This window comes from Chaetodon trifascialis, chromosome 15 (genome assembly GCF_039877785.1).
Source record: "Chaetodon trifascialis isolate fChaTrf1 chromosome 15, fChaTrf1.hap1, whole genome shotgun sequence".
Taxonomy (NCBI): Eukaryota; Metazoa; Chordata; class Actinopteri; order Chaetodontiformes; family Chaetodontidae; genus Chaetodon; species Chaetodon trifascialis.
In genome coordinates, this window is record NC_092070.1 from 9,507,194 (window position 1) to 9,530,211 (window position 23,018).

The following is a 23,018-nucleotide window of genomic DNA, read 5'->3' on the forward strand; positions in this document are numbered from 1 at the left end:
AGAAACAATACAGCATGTTTATTAGTGAGCTTTAGAGGCATGCAGGTAGTTTTTTTACTTGGGCAGAGACAGGCTAGCTGCCACCCCTGTTTTCAGTCTTTGTGCTAAGCTAAGCTAAGCTAAGCAACTGCTGGCTGCATCTTCATATTTATTATTGTGGCATCAATCTTCTCATCTCAGTCTCGGCAAGAAAGTGAAAAGACATATTCCCCAAATTTTGGACTATTTCTTTTGAGGAAAGCAACATTCACTGGTGTCTGAGGGCGGTGAGAGAGCAGTTAAATTTAACTTTTAGGCGCAAAGTGATGAAACTATCCAGTGTTCCACAATAAAAAGCAAAGATAAGAGAAATAATATAATAAATCAACCTTTTGCATAGAGATGCACTCACATATGTGTAAATATGTGAACAGGCATATTTTTCCCCTCTTAGCCATGCATTTTACTGTCCACGCACCGACCGCTCTTCATTTTAAAATAGACCTCACTGTCTCCGTATTGAAGGGATTTGCAGAGGATGAAGAGGATGAAATAACTGCATCTAACGATTTCATCACCTCTGCTGCAGTCGTTTGCACTCATGTTGGAGACGAAGGAGGTTGAGGATGAGGCAGAGGTTGTGCACACGTGTAACATGAGCACAGCTGTTGAACATTACCGCCGTTGGGCCCCCAGGGTTTGATAGAGTGTTATGCAGTTACATCAGGAGAACATTCCTCTGGTTTTCCGGCTGATGTAAACTCCCCTGAAAACGCCTGATGCAGTCCATGCTGCTCTTTCTGCAAACATTTACTATCTGTTGTGTTAAGGAATCAGACTCATTTCCCAGTGGAGCTCACAGTTCTGCCGTCTCTCTCTGTCTGTCTGACTGTGGTAATCCTCCTCTGCTGTTCTCTCAGGTGATATTTTATTTGGAAGTCGGTGCAAATAAAATGCTCTCCTGCAGTCTTAAATCAGAAGTCTTATCTGTCTCTGTTTGGCATCTATTGTGTGAGCGCCTGCAGCGCTATCTCAAAAACACCATACCATTGCATACTTCTGATTCTTCCTCTCTCTGATCTTGGAGTAGTGGAAAGTCACATGATCTTTGACTTTCCAGGTGAGCCATTGGCTCTTCTGAGTGTGTTGACTGCTGACCACAAAGCTCATTTTTAGAGCTCATAAAACAGACTTAAACCTCAGAGGAACTGGAAGCATGGCTGGGTTTAAATTTCCAAAAAAAGTCAGTGGAAGGAGATCAGATATTTGTGCTCTGTGCTAAAAAATGGTGATTGGAGACTCTTGAGGCCAGAAGCAGACTTTGTTTTGCCTCCCACAGCCCCACCTCATTTCCCCCCTGAAATACCATATCGTTAGCGGCTGACATAATCATGAGTCACGGCATTCAAAGTTGAAAAGCAGAGGTGAGTTGAAATTCCAGACCTCAAAGCGTTCTTGTGGTTCAGCTCAGGAATGGACAGTTGGTCAGAGAGACACAGTAGCTATTCAGAATCTTAAACAGCTACGTTTGCTGACACATCACGGTTATGAATCTATCTCTGCATGCACACATTGCATGCTACCATGCAGTAAATCTATACTGATTGTGCATTTTACAGGCCTAAAATTGATGACTTATAATAAGATGATTGTTTATTATTCACAGTGAATTCTGCACAGCAGGCTGCACATTTCTTTTGATATCGCCTAACAATCTCTCAGAATTGTTTCGCGATTCCAACGCAAGCAGTTGCGCTTTTTGCTGCAGGAGATTTGACATGACGCACCATTAAACCTTTTAATGATTTGCCTGCAGGAGTGAAACACTGTAATGCTTGTTGAGAGGAATAATTGGACATTTGAGAAAATATGTTTATTCACTTTCTTACTGAGCGTTAGATGAGGAGATTGATGCCACTTTCATGTTTGCACGCAACTACCACCAGCAGCCAGTTAGCTTAGCTTATTTAGCAGAAAGACTCTAAACAGGAGGAAACAGTATGCAAGATATAATATGCTAATTAGTGAGCGGTAGATTACATGCTGGCAGCAAGATTTTCTTGCTTTTGGACAGAGCCAGGCCAGCTGTTTCCCCTGTTTTAAGTCTTTTTTGGGCATTTTCTAAAAAGTTGAGCCATTGCTTTAAACAAAACAGAAAGTTCAAGAGTGAAAGATGTGCTACAAGTTCTAAAATCCTATCCTCGCTGCTTTGGTACATCCTCTTTGATATGTTGGCCCTCACCGATGTGGCTCCTGTGGTGGCTGTGACTGCTGTGTCTCCTCCTCCTGACAGCAGTGGCCTGACTTTCTGTTTCTACTCCATGTGAAGAGGATGAAACACACAGTCAGCCTGACCCTCTGATTCCACTGAGGGTTAGATCCAAAACAAGCCCTGTGGCTTTTCAACAGAATTTACAAGGTATTTTTTCATTCTTTGTCTGTTTCATGCACTCTCCGTCTCTCTCTCTCTCTCTCTCTCTCTCTCTCTCTCTCTCTCTCCATCTGTGGCCAGCTGGGTCAAAGCGCCCTCTGTGATTAACTGAGCAAGCAGAGGAAATCTAAACAGGCTGAGACTGCAAAGCTGTCCAGCTGGACGGATGCCTGATGGACACTGCCAGCATACTCAGCAGATAAAGATAATATCTATTGAATCAGGGCACAGGGACTGGATGTAAAATGATTAAGATGCCAGTTTTTTTGCTGCACAGGCAACATTAACACTAGAAGATTATCCTTTTTTTAGTTCTCTAATGGCACCTGTTGGTAGAATGAACATAGTGCATCAAAGATACTTCAGTCTCTTCTGGGACATAACTGAGAAATGTCATTCATACCTTGAGCTTGTTGTGTCGAGCACTGGATCAAAACAACCATATTTCAGTTGACAAAACCATTGTCTTGGGTTTGATTTGTGATTATTTTTGACCCATTTCACCCAGTACCCAGGATTCAGTTCAGCAAGTATCACTTTTGTGCTATCACCCTTTCCCAAAAAGTCGGCACGCAGAATGAAAACAGAAATGTTATGTTTCTGCAGGATTTGGACTCAATAGCAGACACGCAGACAAGGGTAAAGTAGGAATTTATTGAATGAGCAATGAGTGGAGACTCCAGGTACACTGGAAACTTGTAGCTGGGAAGTCCTAAGAACAGCAGGTGAGGTACGAGGTATTGAGGTGGAGAGCAGTTCAGAGAGATGCTGGAGCGCACAGAGCTCAGGTGGAGTCCTTGCGTTAAGGACACGTGATGATGGAGGCACTGGGGATCGACACTGGAGAACAAAAACTAGATGCTCTCTGATACTCATCGGTAACGCTGGTAACGGCCAACTCTACCACTAAACAGCAGAAAGAATCTGGCAACAAGTCCTCTGCAGTCCACAGTCTTTATGCTGTGCTTGATTGTGATGAGTCCCAGCTGTGATGGAGCTCGCAGCCACCAGGAGAACCAACCAGCTTCTGCCAAAGAAGGACACACAGGAGACAAAGCCCACACCTCTCCACAGCACACAAGAAAGCCTTTTAGTTTTCCAAACCACCACAAGAAGCCCATGTAGTAATATCCTTTGTCCAATCATGTGTTCACAAAGTGGTGAACCTCTCTCCACCTTCACTTGTGAACGACTGAGCCTTTCCAGGATGCCCCTTTCGTACCCAATCATGATACTCTCACCTGTCACCAATGAACCTGAATGTTCCAAACAGGTGTTTTTGGAGCTTTCAACAACTTCCTCAGTCTGTTGTTGCTCCTGTCTCAGTTTGTTTGAAACATGTTGCTGCATGGCTGCACTGTGGTGCAGCAGGTAGTGCGTGTGCCTCACAGCAAGAAGGTTGCAGGTTTGATTCCCGGGTCGGGCCTTTCTGTGTGAAGTTTGCATGTTTGCAGGTTCTCTCCGGGCACTCCGGCTTCCTCCCACAGACCAAAAACATGCTCATTAGGTTAATTGGTGACTCTAAATTGCCCCTAGGTGTGAGTGTGAGTGTGAATGGTTGTGTGTATGTGCCCTGCGATTGGCTGGCGACTGGTCCAGGGTATACCCCGCCTCTCACCCGTTGACAGCCGAGATAGGCTCCGGCCCCCCCGCGGCATAGAAAATGGATGGATGGATGGATGCATCAAATTCAGTATAAATTGACATTTCCATGAGATCAAGTATTGTCTTTGTACTGTTTTCTATTGAGTTTATGTCGAAGAGGATAAACAAATTATTATTCTGTTATTATTAATATATATTATTCTCTGTCTTATTGTGTTTTTTGAGTTTTACACAGCAAATCTTTTGGAATCAGGGTTGTATATTGAGTCAAACTGAATCAATTCTGACCCAGTGATATTGTAGTTTGTATAATACCTTCTCCTGTGAAGAATCAGTGAATACATTTACAGCACTGAACATAAATAACCTGCATTTGTGTGGAGAGCGTCTTCTGTTTGCTGTATTTTAGCTGGAAAGATTTTGCTGAGAGGTTTTTGGTAACAAGACATGAAGCAACAAAGCACCGTATTACAAATATCTCTGCTTTTGTGTGTAATTCAGCGAAGTGGCTTGATATATTTTGGGTATGACATGTAAGAGGTGAAGCTCTTGTGAAATGGAAAGTGGAGATGGAGAAACACTGATGGAAAGCAACATCTTGTGTGGTTTCTTACTGACATGGCTAAATATTGTAAATTCTGTGAGGTGAACGGATGTTGGCTGGTTGTGTCAGAGTTAAATGTCAAACCACACTCTAATACACACGCTCACTCTTGCACACACCACCAGGACCACCTGACAGGACATGTAAACACTCAGAACTACACGCACACACACGGCTCAGGCTGCCTCTTGCACACCCTCATGTCAGCTTGCATGCCCACCCCTCAGCCTTCACTCCACAACGACACAGGAAGCCAAAGGGTGACCCATTTCTACCAGAGGTTTTATTTTGTTTGGTCTTTGCACAGATGTCATGAGTGCAGCGGAAATACACTGCATATATAGAGACAAGAGCAGCGACATTTATCACCGACCTCAATGATTTACAGGAATCTAGAAATAGCAATCTGATGAATATTACACTACATCAGTTATGCTTGTTTACACATTTCTTTATGGTAGATAGTGAACACAACCAGGTGCAGGTATTTTGTAGGATGGATGCACTGTTTGTGAAATAATGCTGAATTGACCTCTAAAACAGCATGAAATCATTTCTAAAGATGTAAAAACAAACAAACATCACCAGCTGCCTTACTTTTGACATTAGATGGACTAAAATCATTGAATTTAATGCTTGAATGTTGCTGTAGAGTTGGTTAGTTATACCCTGAAACATCAGATTAAACGGACATCATTTAAAACAACGTCTTCTCAACGCTCACATGCTCTTTAGTGAAGGTGATCGACCAAAGCACATTTAAATCTTGCTTCTCTGCTTTCATAATCACAGATCTGCCTGCAGAAATGAAGAATTTTTATTTTGCCAAATTTTCTTTTTCTTCTCTAAAATGATGTTACTGGTCAAAACTGCATTTTGTGTGTGTGTTTTTTTAGACAGCGTCATTAATAACTGACAGTAGCATTTAGTTTAAAGTAATGTCTACTTTCATGCTTGTAATGCTATTTCACATATATTTTCATGCTAATGCAAATAAAGCATGCTGAAACAAATAAAGCTGATAGTTTAAAGTACCTATGAGGAGTTCCACAGTCTTGTACATGTTCAGCTATGAAGTATTGTACAGTATTTTTCATATGTATCAGCTAAATAACAAGCAAGCATTTCCATTGACTATACATTTACTATTAACAGCATACACAAGAGACTCTGGTTTTCTCTGACACCAGTCTCTCAAGACCTGCTACATAAACTGATTAGAATTATGTACTTTTATATTGATCAAATGACTATGTGTCATGTGAAAGCAGCCGCTCTTTTAGATGTAGTGGCACAGAATTATCACCCAACTCTGCCATTTCCCTTCAGCACTATGGAGCGTTTTCATTCAATATTTTGGATTTTCGGCCCGTGTCTTCACTTTTTTTGTTCACGCTCTTATTAAACTTATTTCCAGCAGCGGCAGCAGCAGCAGCAGGCAGCTGAAAAAGCACTCTGACAAACACCCTGTAAACCAGCTGTCCAGCACCGAACAGCTGGCAAGGTTAGTTATTAGCTGGTGAACATAGTGGAGCATTTAGCAGCTAAAGAGATAGATATTTCCTTTGGGAGCTGGTGGAGACAAAGAGTAAATATTGGACTACATCCAGAAATATGACTCAACATAAATGCCAGCATAACTGAGTGTCTGTTGGATGTGTAAATACACAGTCAGTAAGATTGCTTATGATGCAAACACATTAAATCTACAATGCTGGCGCAGGGATCCTGCCAGACAAATGACATGTTTTTAGATGGACTTATTGCTGAATGTTGTCTGTAGCTCTTTGAGGGTCAGATACCCTGTTTTACAGGGCTCCACAGGCATGGAAGAAGACCTGCACACGGCACCGGTCAAAGGCCAGGCTGCATAGCTGCCGCTAGCATCCACCACAGGTGTATCCACCTGTTGACTATCATGAGTTAGACTGGGAACATTTGGAGGGGGTGGGGGGGAGAAGGGGGGGCAGATCTGGGAAGGGTGATGGAGAGGAAGAATGAGAAGAGGACAGGTCTGGTGATCCTTAGAAACCTCTTCCCCTTCTACACCCACAGCCTTTTTATCTCTCTTGTCCTCTTCGTCTTCCTCTCCGATGCCAAAGCCAGAGTCTGGGCTCTGTGGCTCCCTCTTCAAGCTTTCATAGCTTGGAAAGGTGGTGATGGAAGGGCGGAGGGAGAGGTGAAGGTTGTGGCTGCTGTGCAGATTGTGGAAATCATCCTGATAGGTGAAGTAGGCAGGATTGGGGTTAGTTCGAGCTGAGCTGCTGGAGGAGCTGGACAAGAAGTAGCCCATGTTAGAGAAGCCGGACGAAGAAGAGGAGGAATTGTCAGCGATTCCACTGGTGTCTGAGCTGGCCGAGGAGCAGCTCTTGGAGTGAAGCAGGGCGCAGGTGGAGCTGGAGGAGGGAGAGGTGGAGGGGGCCACGTCAGAGCTTTTGCAAAACTCAACCGTGGAGATGTATTCGCGTGGCTGGACTGTGAAGAATGATTCAGGAGCTGACAGAGGATTCAACCATTTCTGTGGAAAAAGAAAGAGAGATTCAGAGCAGAAAATACATCTGAGACACGTCATGAATGTCCCGACGACGTGAGACTCAGTGTCCATTTCTGATCTTCAGAACGTGCTATTTATGTGAGTGCGTGCTTGAGTTTGTTTATCAGTGTTGGTTGGAAAAAAGTATCAGACAAACCACACCCAGAGGCCTGCTCTTTTGCGGCTTACAAATTTAAACTTCAAATTTTAAAATGTTTCTAATCTGGGACAGAATGTGGCTGTAACTCTGTCCTTTTTACTGGCAATCAGTGATGAGTGAAGAGTGACGCACCTTCACTTCTAACCTGAACCAGAAGTGCAAGCTGAAAATAAGTAAGGAGGTCATACAACGGTGGAGGGGCCCCTAACAGCAAAGGCTCTGCCTCCTTTAGTACACAACCTCCCTGCAGGGGAGGCTTGCCAAGATGCAAGTATGGCAAGATTTCAAAAGCATGGTCAAAACTGGAACATCAGGGTCTGAGATACCCTAACTTTTATTCCCTAGTATGGATCAAGCTGCAAAAAGTATGTACGAGCAGTTTTTGTTAACACCTGCAGTCAGTCAAAACTCTCTATGTGGTCAGATATAGTTGCAAAAAGGCTTAATGTCCGAGGAGAACGTTTATTTTCACCTTCAGATTTCCTCCATGGACAGAGTGGAGCGTGTGGAAGTATTTCGAAGGGTTTGGCACTGACTTCTCTTTGTGGAGGGGGCTACAGCACCCAGGAACCATTAGCCTGACAGAGCAAAAGGGAACCTTTGATTAGACACACTGCATTCTAACACACACACACACACACACACACACACACACACACACACACACACACACACACACACACACACACACACACACACACACAAACAAGCTAACGTTATATTCACCCCTTGTTCCCGCAAATCCTGCAAAGGACCAGCATTACGAATATGAGACCCAAGCTGAACATCACTCCACACGTCACCACTGACGTCTGATCCAGAGGCCACTCTGAAACAGAGAGCAGACATTAAAATTTGTAAAATGCATGAAAATATTTTTTGTTCACCCTCAAATCCCTCACTCTCAATCAAAATCAGCTTGAAACAAAGGACGACAAAGCTGACAAAGGTAAATCCTAACACTTAACCACTATCTATACATATATATTTACATATAAAACACTCCACTACATGTACACTACATTCACAGCATCTCACCATTAACTTGTTCAAACCTGCCTTTTCTGCAAGAGACTTATAGAACTACTGTGTTCAGTTACAAAATGTGAACTTTAATCCCGCGGGGACTAAAACAATAAAACGCCTGTGAGCTGTATTATTAGCCACTCAAACACACTGGAAATGCAAAGTGCTGTCACCTTTATTCTGTGATGTTTCCATGTCTGCTGCTCCTTCCCAGGATGTTGCTGGACTCCAGTCGCTCCAGTGGCTATTAGGCCGGTCAGTGGGGTAGACCCTCACCCTGACCTCGCAGTGCCCCCTCAGTTGCCAAGAAGGCAGTCTTAGCTTTAAGTCTTTTGTGGACAGAACGGTGGCCTCCTGATAAAACATAAAATTCAGCATCACAGTATTAGGGTGTGACGTTGCCATGAAGTCAAAATCGATGTTGATACATCTTGCGCTATAAATCACCTAAATGCCAGTTTTAGGCCCAAAAGAGACAAAAAAAAGTCATTTTGAAGGTATTCTTACTGGTATTTTAGAGTCATTTCTTGGAAAATGATAAATAAATGTTGATGACTCATCCTGCACTCGGAGGAGGACCCTCATTTTGCATCCAATAAAGCGCTTTTTGAATATTCACTGATTTCACTGATTTGGGTGAAACTGGTTCATATTTGAATCGAGAAAACATTTTCTGGTTTTCTTACGTGCTCTGGCTGATGTGCCTCAACTTACCTCAACATCACAGCAAATAGCTTTACTTGTTGCTGAAGTACCCGCTAACTGCTGCTAACTAAAGTGAACGCAGCCTGAGACTGACTGAGGCCACTTTGACGCCACCATGAGGATCATTTTTGTGGTTTTGAGTGACATGTCGTGTGATGAGGTTGCAGTTGGCAACCTCATGAATACCTGTCGCCTCATCCCTCCACTTCCAAGAACCTACGGTCACCGCGAACCTTGTGAAAAATATGAAAGGTGCTCTCTAGAATAAGAAAAATAGGAACATGGTGGACTTCGTGGAAGAGGACACGCTCCCTCTGTATAATCCCTCCGTGCTGTGCACAGACGCCGCTTGCATGGCTCTTGGCTCTTGTTAATTTGAGCCAATGGTGTACTATTAAGCTCATATAATATGTTATGAAAAAGAGCGTAGTGCTGTCAGTATGAGTTGTTTTTTATGAAATGTCCATCTGTGCATGAACGTGTGTTGCCGCTCACCTTCCATGTCTGCTTTTTCTGTTTGATTTGAACTTGGAAGTCAACAGATTTGATGAATTTAGAGCGAGGACTGCCTGCACTCCATGATATCCACGTCTCATTGGCAGTGCTGTTGACACTGGGAACACCTGGAGGATGCATTTTGACTGCATGCACAAGCACGCCCACACACACACACACACACACACACACACACACACACTCACTTGTAATGAATGAGAAATGATGTCAAATGTCTTTTATACCTGGATCTGTAAATACATGTTCAAGGGCAGCTAAAAACAGTTAAATGAGGAGGTAAAGTGACTTACTGTGACTCTTTGGCTCGTAGTTTGTGAGGTTCTCCACCAACATGCCGTCACACTCCATGCTGATGTAAGGCATGTCTTTAAAAGGGTTGAATACCTGACGGAACATATATAATCATTTGTGGTGGATCATTGTTGTGGATTCAGTTTGCATTTCAATGTTTTTACAGGTCTTTATGAATGATGTGTTATTGACTTACTTTATTTTCAAAGGTAAAACTGCAGCCTGGAGGAGAGCCTCCGTGCTGCTCCAGCTTGCAGGTTCGACTAAAGTTAAAAAAGAACAAAAAAATCGCCATTAACTGCTGCAGATTTGACCGACTGATGAAGCGGCTGTTTTCACCTCCAAAGCCCAGAGCGAAGGCCTTTTTTCTCTTCCTGGAATCACCAAGAAAAAGGGAGTGAATCCTATCCGTAATATTTTGGCAACCAGTGATGAGTATTCTAAGATCTTACATCATTTGGCTGGGAAGTCTCACGTTGTTCACAGAAACCCACATTCTCTTCACACCAGAGATCAAACAGTTCGCACCAGGAGCCACCGGAGAGCCGGTCCACGTACAGTTGACATTGTTGACAAAGTCATTTACGCAGGAGAGTCCTTGAATGACAGACATAACCACAGACAAAGAGAGATTAGAACGGTGTCTGTTCTGATGGATGTTGTTGGAGCAGTGATCTCTGAACATACTTGAGTGACAGTCACAAGGTTAAATCAGTGAAACCTCCAGTTGAAGAAGCTTTAAAAGCTTTAAAATGCACGAATATGTTTTGACTTGCAGTGACACTTCTGATGTAGCAGAAAAGAGACTGTGCTACTTGACTTTGCTTCAAAAGACATAAATTCACCGGGAGACAAAATGAAAAAATTCAATAAGAGAAAGTCTGAATAAAAAAAATGAATAAAAAAACTAGTGTTATTATCTTCTATCGCTTGCGCCTAAAGGACAGTAACATTAAGGCCGTTTCAGCTCTGAACATACTCAATTATACCTTGTGAGCCTTTATGAGAGTGGGCTGCATCCACCGAAAGCAGCGCCGCCAGGACGAATAAGGACCACGGCATCTCCATGGCCATGACCACAATATGACTGTGAACAGACAGGATCAGTGCATACTGTGCATTAGAACAAGACTCTGAAGCGTTAAATGTATTAACATGTTCAGCAGGAAAATGTTCACATATGAGCGTGAAACTTAAAACAGAGACAAACTTGCATGATTTACCCAAAATTGAAACTAAGAAATATGTGTAAATATCTAAATCTTCAAATATTTTTCCTCCCCATGGTAACTGGGTGGCTTGAGAACAGTTATCCAAACAAGTTTCTACCACTATATGAAAACCTTTTTTTTTTATGGAGAGAAACTCATTTCTGAAACCTGGCCGTTGAAACCACGTCAGCCAATCACCATCGGCGCTGTGTACTTCTGAGAGTGAGAAAACAACACTAGATCCACACCGAGCAAAAAACTCATCCTGAGAAAAGCAGTTATAAGTGAAAGTTGACTGAAAACGCTGGCACCTGTGCTGCGACGCGACAGACAACTTATTAAGTGTGTGCTAAGATAATTGGGAAGTGTTGTCATGAACCAAATATTTTCCCATATGGTCACACATTTTGTCATCGGGCGTTGCTGTTTTTTCAGTCAAAGCCTGAACTGAGTGGGACTTCAAATGGAAAGTGCAGATGTGTCACTGTAATTGATGCATTAATGTACAGAGGACACAAAACCACTTGTTCTGTAAAAGGAAACCTATGTAATATTATCTAAAAGCACTAAAACAGCAGGTGTGAAAAAACACTGATGCTATGCTATGTCCATGTGTTAAAATGCTAGAAAATATAGACTCAAGTTATTTTGGAATATCATCAGTAGAAAAGTGATACAGTACCTCATGAGTCCCAGTCAGTGAAGGTAGTGGAGGGTTTCTGAGAGGAAACACATTGTCGTCCCCTCTGCTGGACTGACGAGTTCAGAAGGTTTCCTTTTCTTATGTCTGTTTCTGTCCCTCTCTCTTTCTACTTGCACATCTCTCTCTCTCTCTCTGTCATTCATCCCTCAGTCTCTTCATTCTCACCTCTCTCTCTTCTTTAAAGTGCCCAGTGACATTTTCCATTTGTAACCACAGGCTGTGTCTGGGGCTTACAGGAAGCCTCGCGAAGTTGTGTGTGATAGTGAGAGAGGATGGGCCCGGGTGGGGGATGGGGGTGTGAGCGAGGGGGGCGGTTGTTGAATGGTGCACCTCCTCCTGCTCACTAGCAGCAGCTACCTGGACCTCATCACAGGTTTTAAGATAATTACACTGAAAACAAGAAATACCAAGCACACCACATCCGTTTTCAATCACAACGTAAAGTGGGTTGTATAAAGAGACACTCGCACGCCGTCCTATGAAGTGGTTTATGTCAATGAAACTCAGCTTTAAATGACAATTCAGAGAATTAAAGACGCTAAAGCCACTAGATTTAGAATCACAGGGTTATTTAAGATGCAAACACACACAAAGTTGCACAGTGCCAAAACCACTGCTGTTACAGCCGTAACCACTGCAGGTATACACACACACACACGCGCGCGCACACACATACACATACGTACAAATATATACAGTACACTAGTGTTTCTATTGAGGGAAGGTTGAAAAGTAAAACAGCAGCCTGCTCTTTGCTCTTTGCTCAAAGGTCACCCAACATTTTATTTCAGTGGCCACAGGCCTCAAGTGATTTCCTCTGATTGTCAGTTAGATTGTCGATTGCAACCCGTTCCCTCACTTTGTCTCAAATGCAAGACCCCTCGTAATGAGAGCAGACTAATGCATGAGGGGCTATATAAAAAGTACTTGGGGGGTGTTTGGGTGAGAAAAGCATTTAACATTTAATTTTTGCCTTTTCTTACAAGAGTTACTGGAAAAAAATTCCTTGTGTGTGCTCCTATTTTTTTTTTTTTCGGACCGTCCCCAGTCATCATGCTGCAGATGGACAGTGCAGAACACGGGGAAGCAGAGAAACATTTGTACAAGTATATTTTCACCTAGTTACACTCAAACCTGTAGAGTCTAATGCCAACGTGTGTCTGCAGCAGGTATGGCACAGTAAACACAATAGGTAAGATCAGTGTGTTCATCTCAATCTTAAAAGTTCAGCGAAGGGCCATTGTGCAACACTCATCCACGCTGTACATACATGCACAAACCACAAAGCATTTACACATACAGCAACAAATGTCGCAACACATGTTTGAACTCAGTGCCTGAGTGGGCTCAGGCCTGCAGCAGGCCAGACAGTGATCTGATGCAGCCCCCGCTAGTTCCTGCTGTTACTCCAGTGTCAGCATCACCTAGCAGTGGTAACAGGAGAGACAGGGGAGGGCTGAAATGTGTGCAGGAGGTGCGGGAGGAAGAAGAGCATATAGCTCTCAGCGAAAGGTCAAAGTCCGCCTTGCCTGAGGCGGGAAGCTGCTGCGAAGACCAAAGTGATGTTTGTGCTCGGAAGGAAGGCAACAAGAAACCATTCTCCATCAACAGACCACAGAGAATGGGGGTGGGGGTGGGGTGGGGGTGCTCAGTGGGGAGGAGGTGAGAACAGTAACTTGTAACTCTAGTTAAAAAAACACATGATGCAAGAGGCGTCACACTTAATGTAGTGCAAAAAACAGCTGACGGAGAGTGAAGACATCTGACTGCTCTGCTCGATATCACACTGTTCACTGACTCAACTAATGGAGAAGTCATAAACTTCACATGTGTACAGTTCTTGGAAACATGGGCCAGCGTTGACTAAGCTCAGTACCGTGTGGTTCAAAATGCTGCACATTAACCTGCTTCTATATGATTCATACAGAGTCACAATAGTGTGTTGCCTTGCTGAGGACCCGCCCGTCTGGAGGCTGCATTGGTGGTTGCACAGTATTTTTTTCTAATTGCTCATTTTAGCAGGCTAATACTGCTCACACTGTCAATGCTAGCTTGCTGATGTTTATCAGAAACAATGTTTACCACGCTGACCATTTCAGTTTAGCGTGTTAGCATTGGCGTGTTACATAAACTAACCATATACTTGGCAGCAGTGCTGGATGAACATCTGCTGCTGCACACTGCAACAGAGAAATGCGGTGTGCAAATAAAAGAGAAGACATGCAAACCTGAATAGAGATGCTGGCTATTTTTCAGTGTCTCTTTATGGATCATTTGGCAGGATGTGAGAGGCCCTTTAACTGACGAAATCAGCTTCATGTGAGAGTGAACAGGTGAGTTTGATCTGCTGTCTGTAGATCAGTGCTGAGTGAACACCTCATTATTGTGCATTGTCGAATAATTGTGCAATTTCAAACAGTCCCCTTGATCTCCCTTATCTAAGAGCGGATCACAGCACTTCTACCAATACTCTATATGTATATATAGGTCTGACTTGAGAGGAGAGGCTGCAGGTAGTGACATTGAGCGGGTTTCGGTGGTTTCTGCTGAAACCACCTCCATTCTGCTGCCTTTACACATCACATGGGGAGATAAATAACCCTTTCATGCTGGTAGCATTCAGCGCTTTTGGTCCTTTAGTTTTAGTTAGTGTGGGGTCTTTTCTTTTGTGTGTTTAATGTCCCCTAAATTTTCAACAGTGCTAGAGGAGAAGAAAAAGCATCTCGATGAACCAAGTTCACCTGTCTTTTTATTTTCCTGGCTTAGGGTCACACACATAATATTGTTGCCACCGTGCTGTTACACCCAACTGATTAGATTTTGGTTTAGCCTAAACCAGATTTGATATCACATATGCTTTATCTAACCAGTAATCTTTTTTGTGGTGTTTCATCTTTACCCTTCATCTTGATTGTTTATTGTTAAGCAGCAATCTTATGACATTCATGGTTGCAAATCGCACTTTATTTTAGTATTTCCAAAGTAACCAAAGGTGTGAATCACAAGGGCGGTGTGCATCTTGTGGTCTCAGGGAAGGAAGCAGAAACTCATTTTGTGGTGCCCTTTTTTTCCATCTCCTTCAGTACCTTGCTGAGCTTCTGGTTCATGATGTTTCTCTCTGTCCACTGGACTGCAGACGAGCCCCAGAGAGGCATGTTATGAAGAGTTAAAGATAGCAAAAATCCATCAGAACAAACAGACCAGACAGAGAAACGGGGGAGGAGGAGGGGGACAGGAGGAAAGAGAGTGCCTACCCATTTCATCTGTCTTATGACCGAACCAGAGATGAGGGTCAGCAGGCCAGGCAGTCAGAGGGTGGCTGGTGTAGGACTCACTGGTGAGGGATTTCCATGTTAAAGGAGCACCTGGAGGCCACAGGATCAGTGGGATACAGAAGAAAAAGTGTGAAAAGCTTAAAATTCAAGAAGAGTAAGAAGTTACAGCCATGCCGGTGACTCTGTGGGTCTGTACTTCAAATAAATGCATGCTCAATATATCAATACTACAATGGGTTTTTTTTTTATGTAGTTGAGGTACAAAGTTCACCATCTTAGTGTGATGTGCTAGCACATTAGCATTTGGTAATTAGCACTAAACACAAAGTTTGTTGAGGCTGATGGGAATGTCAGTATTTACACATAAACCAAAGTGTTGAACAAAATCATATTCTGACGTGATGATAGTGACAGAGGATGTGAGTGACTGACTGACGTCCTAGCAAGGACAAAAATCTCAAATGGAGGATGAAGAGGAGGGCAAGTGCTCCAGGTACAACCCTGATTCCAAAAAAGTTGGGACTCTGTATAAAACATGAATAAATCAGAATGTTTTCAAGTGAGCATTTGTCAAAATGGATAAACAGATGATTGTTTATCCTTTTTGACAAATGCTCACATGAAAACAATCAAAGACAATATCTTGAATGTTTGACCTCATCAGCTTCATTGATTGTTGTAAATATAGTTGGGACAGGAGGAGTGGAACGCTCCAAAAACACCTGTTTGGATCATTCCACAGGTGAACAGGTTCATTGGTAACAGGTGATAGTACCATGATTGGGTATGAAAGGGGTATCCTGGAAAGGCTCAGTCATTCACAAGCGAGGATGGAGAGAGGTGCACCACTTTGTGAACACATGGTTGTATGAAGGATTTTTCTACATGGGCTCAGGGACACTTCATTTTTATGATTTACACAGCATCCCAGGAGTGCAATTTGTTTATTTCAGCTCTTTTTATTGAGTGTCCCTTATAGTTGCTTTATTGTGATGTATTGTTCTGCATATTTGTGAGGTACTTTGTAAACTCTTGCATAAAACGTTTGAGGTGGATGCGAGGATGGAGCGAGGTTCACCACTCTGTGAACACATGATTGTATAAAGGATATAAAACGTAACGTCAGCCACCATCGTCCATGGCTACAAAATGTGATAGAGTGAATTGAATTAAAAATTGGTCTGTTTTTATTGCTCAATAAACTTTTTATTTGCAAAAGAAAGACAGCTGAATGCCAGCTAAACAAGTTAAAACACCTGGCATACAAGCAAAGAGAGAGGGTGAGAGTTAAGTTAGTGAGTCACACAGTGCAGTGTGTGAGCAGCGTTCACGGCTGAATTATTCAGCAGGATAACACAGACTGTGTTTCAGCTGCTCAGGACTCACTCCATTTACTGTCAGTGCTGTCCGTGTGGCCGCTGCCTGTAAAAAGTGAACGTCATGTTAGCTTAACAATGTATTGACAGCAGTTATTGAATTAGAACTGTCAGTATCACCAAAGCAGTACTCTGAGCAAAACTATTATATTGAATACTATATGTGAAATAGCCACAGAATTGAATCTGTAGCATTTGTGTACATGATTCATGTATGAATTTTCATGCCACTCTGCATGACTTTCAAACTAATGCGCAGCTTCATTCTAAGGCCATTCCCATCAATAGTTGCTTTTGGCCTGACAACACTATTGCTTCATTTTCAGTGCTGTCCTCTGCCCTCTGAAGTCTACTGATGTCTGACCTCCCCGGCAGATGATATCTTCACGGAAGCAGATATCAAGCACACTCCTGCGCTCCTCGCTACAAGAGACCATTGTACTCAGGGGCACGCTCTCAGCCTGTTAACGTTATATTCTGCAGTTCACTTCAGGTTACAAACAATAAAAAATATAGTAACAGCAACATATAAAAACATGTAATTATGACGATAGTAATTCCTGCACTGAAACCAGTGTAAAGCCTGCACAGCCTGATCCTGAGATGGTCTTTTTTCCTGCACTTGTTAATTAAGAGTGACTGCTACAGACCTCAGGAAACTGGGGGGAGTAAACAGAGACTGGATGTGGATGCACAGACCTGGAAATATGTTGGTGCGAAGACAGTGGCCCAAGCTTTGGTAGCTGTGGGTTGAAGAAAAGGCTGATCCGGGACCAACATAGTGAGGCAGCGACAGGGGCAGCACCTGAGGGCTTTCAACTGTCCTCAGCTAGAGCACAACATGTTCAGAGGAAATCATCACGAGCAAAAACAACACATTGTTAACACGCAGCAGCAGCAAAAAAAAAAAAAAAAGAAGAGAGAAATAGCAGCGTTTCTCACCTGCGTCTTTGCTGGTTCTCCGTCTTTTCGGCCAATCGAGGTCATACTGAGATGACTGTTGGAGAGGTGGGTCAAAACAAAAGGTGTTACATTTCTGAAGAATGTCACGCAAGACACCCGAGAGCATTACATCAGGTTTCACCTCTGGCCAGGAAGGAGAAGAAAAAAGATCAAAACGGTGACATTTTAGAAGAAATGATCAGATAGCACCTTGATGTGGAAAAACACCGTGAAGCGCACACATCCACTCATTTATTTTACACAATCACTGTGGGGTTTTTTGCTCTTCGCCGCCATAATATTTGTGTGGCTTTATTGACAGTAGCGAGGCAGAAATCGAGGAAAGCATTTGGAAGAATGGTTCGTCACATGTCAAGGCTTATTTTCATATCCTAAGTAGTAAAAAGTAAATGCTGAGAGTTTTCAGGTGACAGCACAGATATGTGAGGTCAGTTTTTACAATTCATGGATGGTGGAACATTAGGACACACAGCACCTCTGTGTTTTACTTAAAGCTGCTTTAACTGATGCTTTCAAAATCATCTGTACACAAGCTGCTCAGCACAAGACACACAGACTGTCTCATATAGCTTTAATTCAGCTTTAATGTCACATCAGATCTCTGGTTTTGGGGCGATGCATCAGCCATTAAAAGTCTGTCTGATTCCAGGACAGCTTCAGGGAGAGACAGAGACTTCGTCAGGCTGCCGCCGCCTCTAATACCGAATAATACAAAGAGGAAAAAAACCTATTCAGATTAGTGAGAGCTGTATGATGAGGAGGGCAGTGGAGTCTTCACTGCATACTGATGTATTTCTCATCTTTCATTGCACCACTTTGAATGCTAATGGTCATTTCTGGGTTTTTTGAGACCCCTCCATCAAGCTCAGGTCTCTTTTGGACTCTCCCTTTGTAATTCAGACGGTCCCCATAAATAAACTCCAGTCATGTAGAAAAGGAATTGACAGGGAAAAAAAATATTCTTTTCCTCAACTTTATTTCACAATTGTATGCCATTTATTGTGTTCTTTGTTATAATACCACACACAAATGTCAACTGCCTAAAACAATATAAAACATAACTTCCACAGTATTTCATTATTTATATTATATACATGCACTCGTTTATTCAGAGGCAAAAAAATCTCAGGCCTTCGCTCGCTCTCAAGTGCACTTTCTATCCGTCTTCCTTGCTGGTTGAGAGGCCATTCCAATGAGGATCCTTCAGCTCCTGTTTGCCAGGTCAACTCGAAGATACATTGACTTCTTGATTTGTACAGGTTTGTATTTGTATTGTAAGCGTTGTGGGATAAGATGACTCAAAGCGATACGAACACAGCAACACTTCTCCTCAGCCTCACTCTGCAGCATGTGGGAAGCTGATGGCATGCTGGTGTTCAATGTGCATGAAGCTCGTCGCTGTTGCTGACAAACACTCCCAGCTGGATTCATGAAGAATCTCAACATTATGCTTATCTTAGCTCCACTGCAATGGATGATTTCAACTCAGTGGTGGAGGCAAAGCCCTGATCCATGCGTCTTTCCCATCTGTGATTCTTCCCACCTACTGTACATAACTACCACCGTTCAGCTTCCAGCTGATATACAAGTGCCAGGATTGTCTTTTGCCTGAATTTGATGTGTTGCCAGTGTTCTTTTGATGCTTTTCTGGAAACTCAGATGTGACAGATGCGTGACAGGAACAAAACAAGGGATCAGGAGCACAATTGGAGGATTTACTTCCAAGAACTTTGTCCAAGTTCATGCCCATATTCATGAAACACTATCTACAATACTTGTGGGGTTTGGTTAAAAACTGGAAGTTTAAGAATAAGCGAAATCTCCTCCTCTGCCACAACCGACTGAACATTACACAGGGAGAGTGGTTTGGACATGAAATCTTATTTCTACAACTCTGTTGGTACATTAGCATGATTTACAGTATTGATGGAGGCACGAGTGAGCTCGGCAGCACTCATGACAAAACTGCAGATATGGATTATACAAGAGTTACAAAAAGCAAAGGTCGTGTTGACAGCAGGGTTCTAGGATCATCGACTATGCATTAGAAATGCATAAATATTTCTTGAAGACAGGTAAAATGAAGATCTTGCTGAACTTTTGTTGTTTAAAATAGAAAGAAAGGAAAGAAAAACAGGTTCACTTGCCACCTGTGTAGTAGCATAATAATACTCAAAACTGGATTCTTATTGGAGTGGTCCTTCAGGTGTTGCCTGCCTCCTGTTTGTAACCTCCATCAGTTCAGGCTGCTCAGGCGGGAAAGAGGCCAGCTCTCCTCTCTATGTGGGGGCAAACTTCTTGGCCTGTGCCCTTACCCGCTTCTCATAGTCCATCCTGTTCTGACTGAGACACAAAAACACAAAGAGATAAAGACAAGGATAACATATGGATGTATAAAGCACTAAAAGAACAAGAAACATTTCTTTCTTCCTCTGTGCTGTGACTTGCCAAACAACTCAAGTGATCAAAGCAGACACACTTACCAATAAATCGTGTAAGCCTCTGCTTGTGCTGGGTCTTGAATGTTCGGCTCGTTCAGCAGCTCCTGGATGCCCAACAGGATCTGAAAACACAGTCAGACTGCAGTGAGTGTGACAGTCTGTTGGTTACATGAACCGCCGCTGGCTGTGTGTTCATGTCTTCACAGCAGTTAAATCTCCTGGATCCACTCAATACAAAGATGTGACGTTCAGGGACCGCACTGCACAATTACAAGTCATAATTAGGTCATGATTGCACATGAAGTACTGGTACACAGGTTGACAAGTAACCCAGTCACCCACGCTGCTGATGAGACAAGGACCGTCAAGCAGAGTTTTCGCTGTAAATGAAAACTGAAACTTCAACGAAAACAAGCAAGAAAACAGAAATCGATGTAAATTGAAACTTAAGAAAAATGATACCGTTAAAAAAAAAGAAGCTTAAACTGAACTCACACGATATTGCCTGGTTACAAAACTAATTAAAATAAAATAAAATGAACACAAATTCACCTCAGTTCTAGTTCTTTAGGTTTGTTTGTTAAGTGATGAGTCATCAAAGGTTTATTCATTGTCATTTTGCAACAAAAAGATGAACAATGAAATGAAAGTAGCCCTCCATGCTACATGTACATTGAACATTTTTTACAAACATCTGAATTAGAAGCATTTATTTCAACCTAAAACAACTGTAAAGGTAAAAATGAACATTTCTGAAGATCTAAAATGAAGAAACAGACTCTGAAGCTACAAATAAAATGAAATCTAAACGTTAAAACTGAAATAAAGTGACTTAAAATTCAAAGCTTTTATAATCTTGCTGTGGAGATGTGAGTGTTCAGACCTGTTTGATGGTGATGGCAGGCCTCCAGTCTTTGTCCTCCTCCAGGATGGACAGACACACGGTGCCAGATGGGTACACATTCGGGTGGAATATTGGTGGCTCAAACTTGCCTGAATGATTGAAAAGAAAATTGGCCTTTTAAAGCTTGAAGCAAGCCTGATGTGGCAAAATTGAAGATTTCAATCACAAATATAATGTAGACAATGTAGAAAACTGTCATTACCTGACACTTTTCACTCATCATGTCTAAAACACAAGAGGATCTGTGAAAGTGCTGTTGTTTTGTCATTTTTCTTTTCCATGACAGACTACATTTTGCTTCACTAAACTCACCGAGGTTTTGGTTAAAGAGTGGAACAGTAGCACTGTGCTGTGATGCTTTACTGTAGCACCATTCAACTTTACCAGTCAGGGTATTATATACTAACTATTATGCAAAAATATAGATTAAAAGACGCGGCCATCTTTTGCTCTGGGTCATTGTTCACAGACGGCAGTGTGATGACTGGGCCTCGAAGACTGTCAACGCTGCCAAAACTCTTATTTGCTGACCTTTTCCTCTTTCATTTTGAACAGACAGCTGCATGTAAAGTTCTGCTTTTCAGCAAACAATCAAAGTATGTACCAAGTGTGGAGGGGTACTCACATTTGGGTGGTGAGGAAGGGTAGTCATCTTTGAACAGCATTCTGAGTTTGTAGAGTCCTCCCTCCCACAAGGTCTAATGGCAGAATAAAGAAGTAAAAACTGCTTTAACACAGTCGCTGAGAAAACATCAAAAGACCACACAAAAGGAACAATACCCGAATGACCTTCAAAACACTGACGTATCTCAACGGGGAGCCACAGTCAAAAGAAATGTGGCCCAGTTATCACACTGAAAGCAAAATTCGACTTGTGTCCTTTGCCTGTCTCTGTGTGGCGACCAAAGCTGCATTCTTTGCTTAAATAAGAAGGAAACACTTGGAAGCGTGTCATAAACTGGTCCTTACATATCCAGGGGTTGTATCTTTCTGTTTTTCTTGGCTAGATCTAAACAGGATGTGGGCAATAAACCGACTTCATTACTTGAGGTAATTACAGTAAAAAATACAGTCATTTTACAAGCCATATGGTCTGGCCTTCATTACAAATGCATGGCAAAGAGATTTAAGAATGGGCTTTGACGTGTGTTACTTAATATGCAGCCATACACATGCCATAATAACACACAATCTGCCATTACACTCGTTCTGAATGCAGGTGTGCAAGCAGACGATAACATGGCATGAAGGTAGCTGCTGCCTGCAGCTGGCTGTGCGTCAGCAGGTAACTTACTCCTTTCTTCCCAGGAATGGCGCACTCCCAGTTCATCAGATTCATGGTTCCATCAGGATTCTTAGTAGGCACAGCAACAAAACCCTGTGTGGTTTACATGAGACGGACATCATCACTGGGCAGCCTGAGTTCTAGTTGGCTACTTTGTGCCAGTAGCACTCAGAAAAGTTAGATAATAAATCAATGAAGTCAAAGAAACATGGGAGAAAGGGGTGAATAAGGATCACTATCCTGCTGCTTACAAATGGGTGGTCTTTTCTCCAGGCTTTGCGCTCCTGGGACAGTCTGCTCAGAGCGATGCCAGACATTGCTGCTCATCAACGCCTCCCTGTGGAAATACAAACCAAAACAGATTAATTATTCAATCCAAGCTGCTCATAGACTTGTAATATCTTCTCGGTGGTTTCTTCTAAACATTTCGATTGCATTTTAGCCGTTTACGAAATACCACTAACATAAACGTTACTTATTTACGCGACCGGTGTAAATTAAACTGTTAATGTAACCACTACAATCCGCTAAAACGGAACAAAATCTACCACACTAACAAACGACACATGGCACCCTTTCTGCTGAACTTACCTCTTAGTTTAGTTAGCTAAATATCAGAATTACTTGGGTTTGAAGGCTAACGTTAGCTTGACGACTTCGCTAACGCTAACGTTGCTGCTGTTGACGGCGACCGAAATAACACACCCTTCGACGGTCACAACCTCAACTACTGGACCAGTTAGAGCGAAAATGACCAAACCAAAAGAAACTTTGATTTAATCAGCATTCCCCAAACACTCTAATCGACATATATTTGTGTTATTTTTGGACAATTCACCACAGTTCTGTAAAACAATGTGACTCGTAACACCGATTCCAACAGCTAGCCTATTGCAAGAAGGACCCCAATTTGTTTATTTCGTTAGGACCTTCAGGCAGTTTACGGGACAACCGAATGACACACGTCAGAGATTGTCGGCCATCTTTGTTGTGGCATTCAACTGGGTAGT

The 23,018-nt window shown here is 42.6% G+C and overlaps 3 protein-coding genes across 3 annotated transcripts in view; all 3 read right to left on the minus strand.

Moving 5' to 3' along the window:
• c1qtnf6a (C1q and TNF related 6a) overlaps positions 1–23,018 on the minus strand; it is a 35,534-nt gene that overhangs the window by 6,614 nt on the left and 5,902 nt on the right. The gene's annotated exons all lie outside the window — the stretch shown is intronic.
• il2rb (interleukin 2 receptor, beta) lies at positions 6,159–11,892 on the minus strand. The gene is made up of 10 exons (XM_070981092.1): positions 11,744–11,892; positions 10,840–10,937; positions 10,303–10,447; positions 10,047–10,113; positions 9,850–9,943; positions 9,539–9,684; positions 8,512–8,692; positions 8,039–8,141; positions 7,785–7,890; positions 6,159–7,137 (listed from the first exon to the last, which is right to left on the minus strand). Exons 1-10 carry the CDS (start codon positions 11,746–11,748, stop codon positions 6,370–6,372), a joined length of 1,713 nt encoding a protein of 570 aa, XP_070837193.1. The 5' UTR covers positions 11,749–11,892; the 3' UTR covers positions 6,159–6,369.
• LOC139343439 (SUMO-conjugating enzyme UBC9-like) lies at positions 18,340–22,927 on the minus strand. The gene is made up of 7 exons (XM_070981098.1): positions 22,600–22,927; positions 22,260–22,345; positions 22,018–22,101; positions 21,349–21,421; positions 20,703–20,812; positions 19,862–19,941; positions 18,340–19,721 (listed from the first exon to the last, which is right to left on the minus strand). Exons 2-7 carry the CDS (start codon positions 22,323–22,325, stop codon positions 19,658–19,660), a joined length of 477 nt encoding a protein of 158 aa, XP_070837199.1. The 5' UTR covers positions 22,326–22,345; positions 22,600–22,927; the 3' UTR covers positions 18,340–19,657.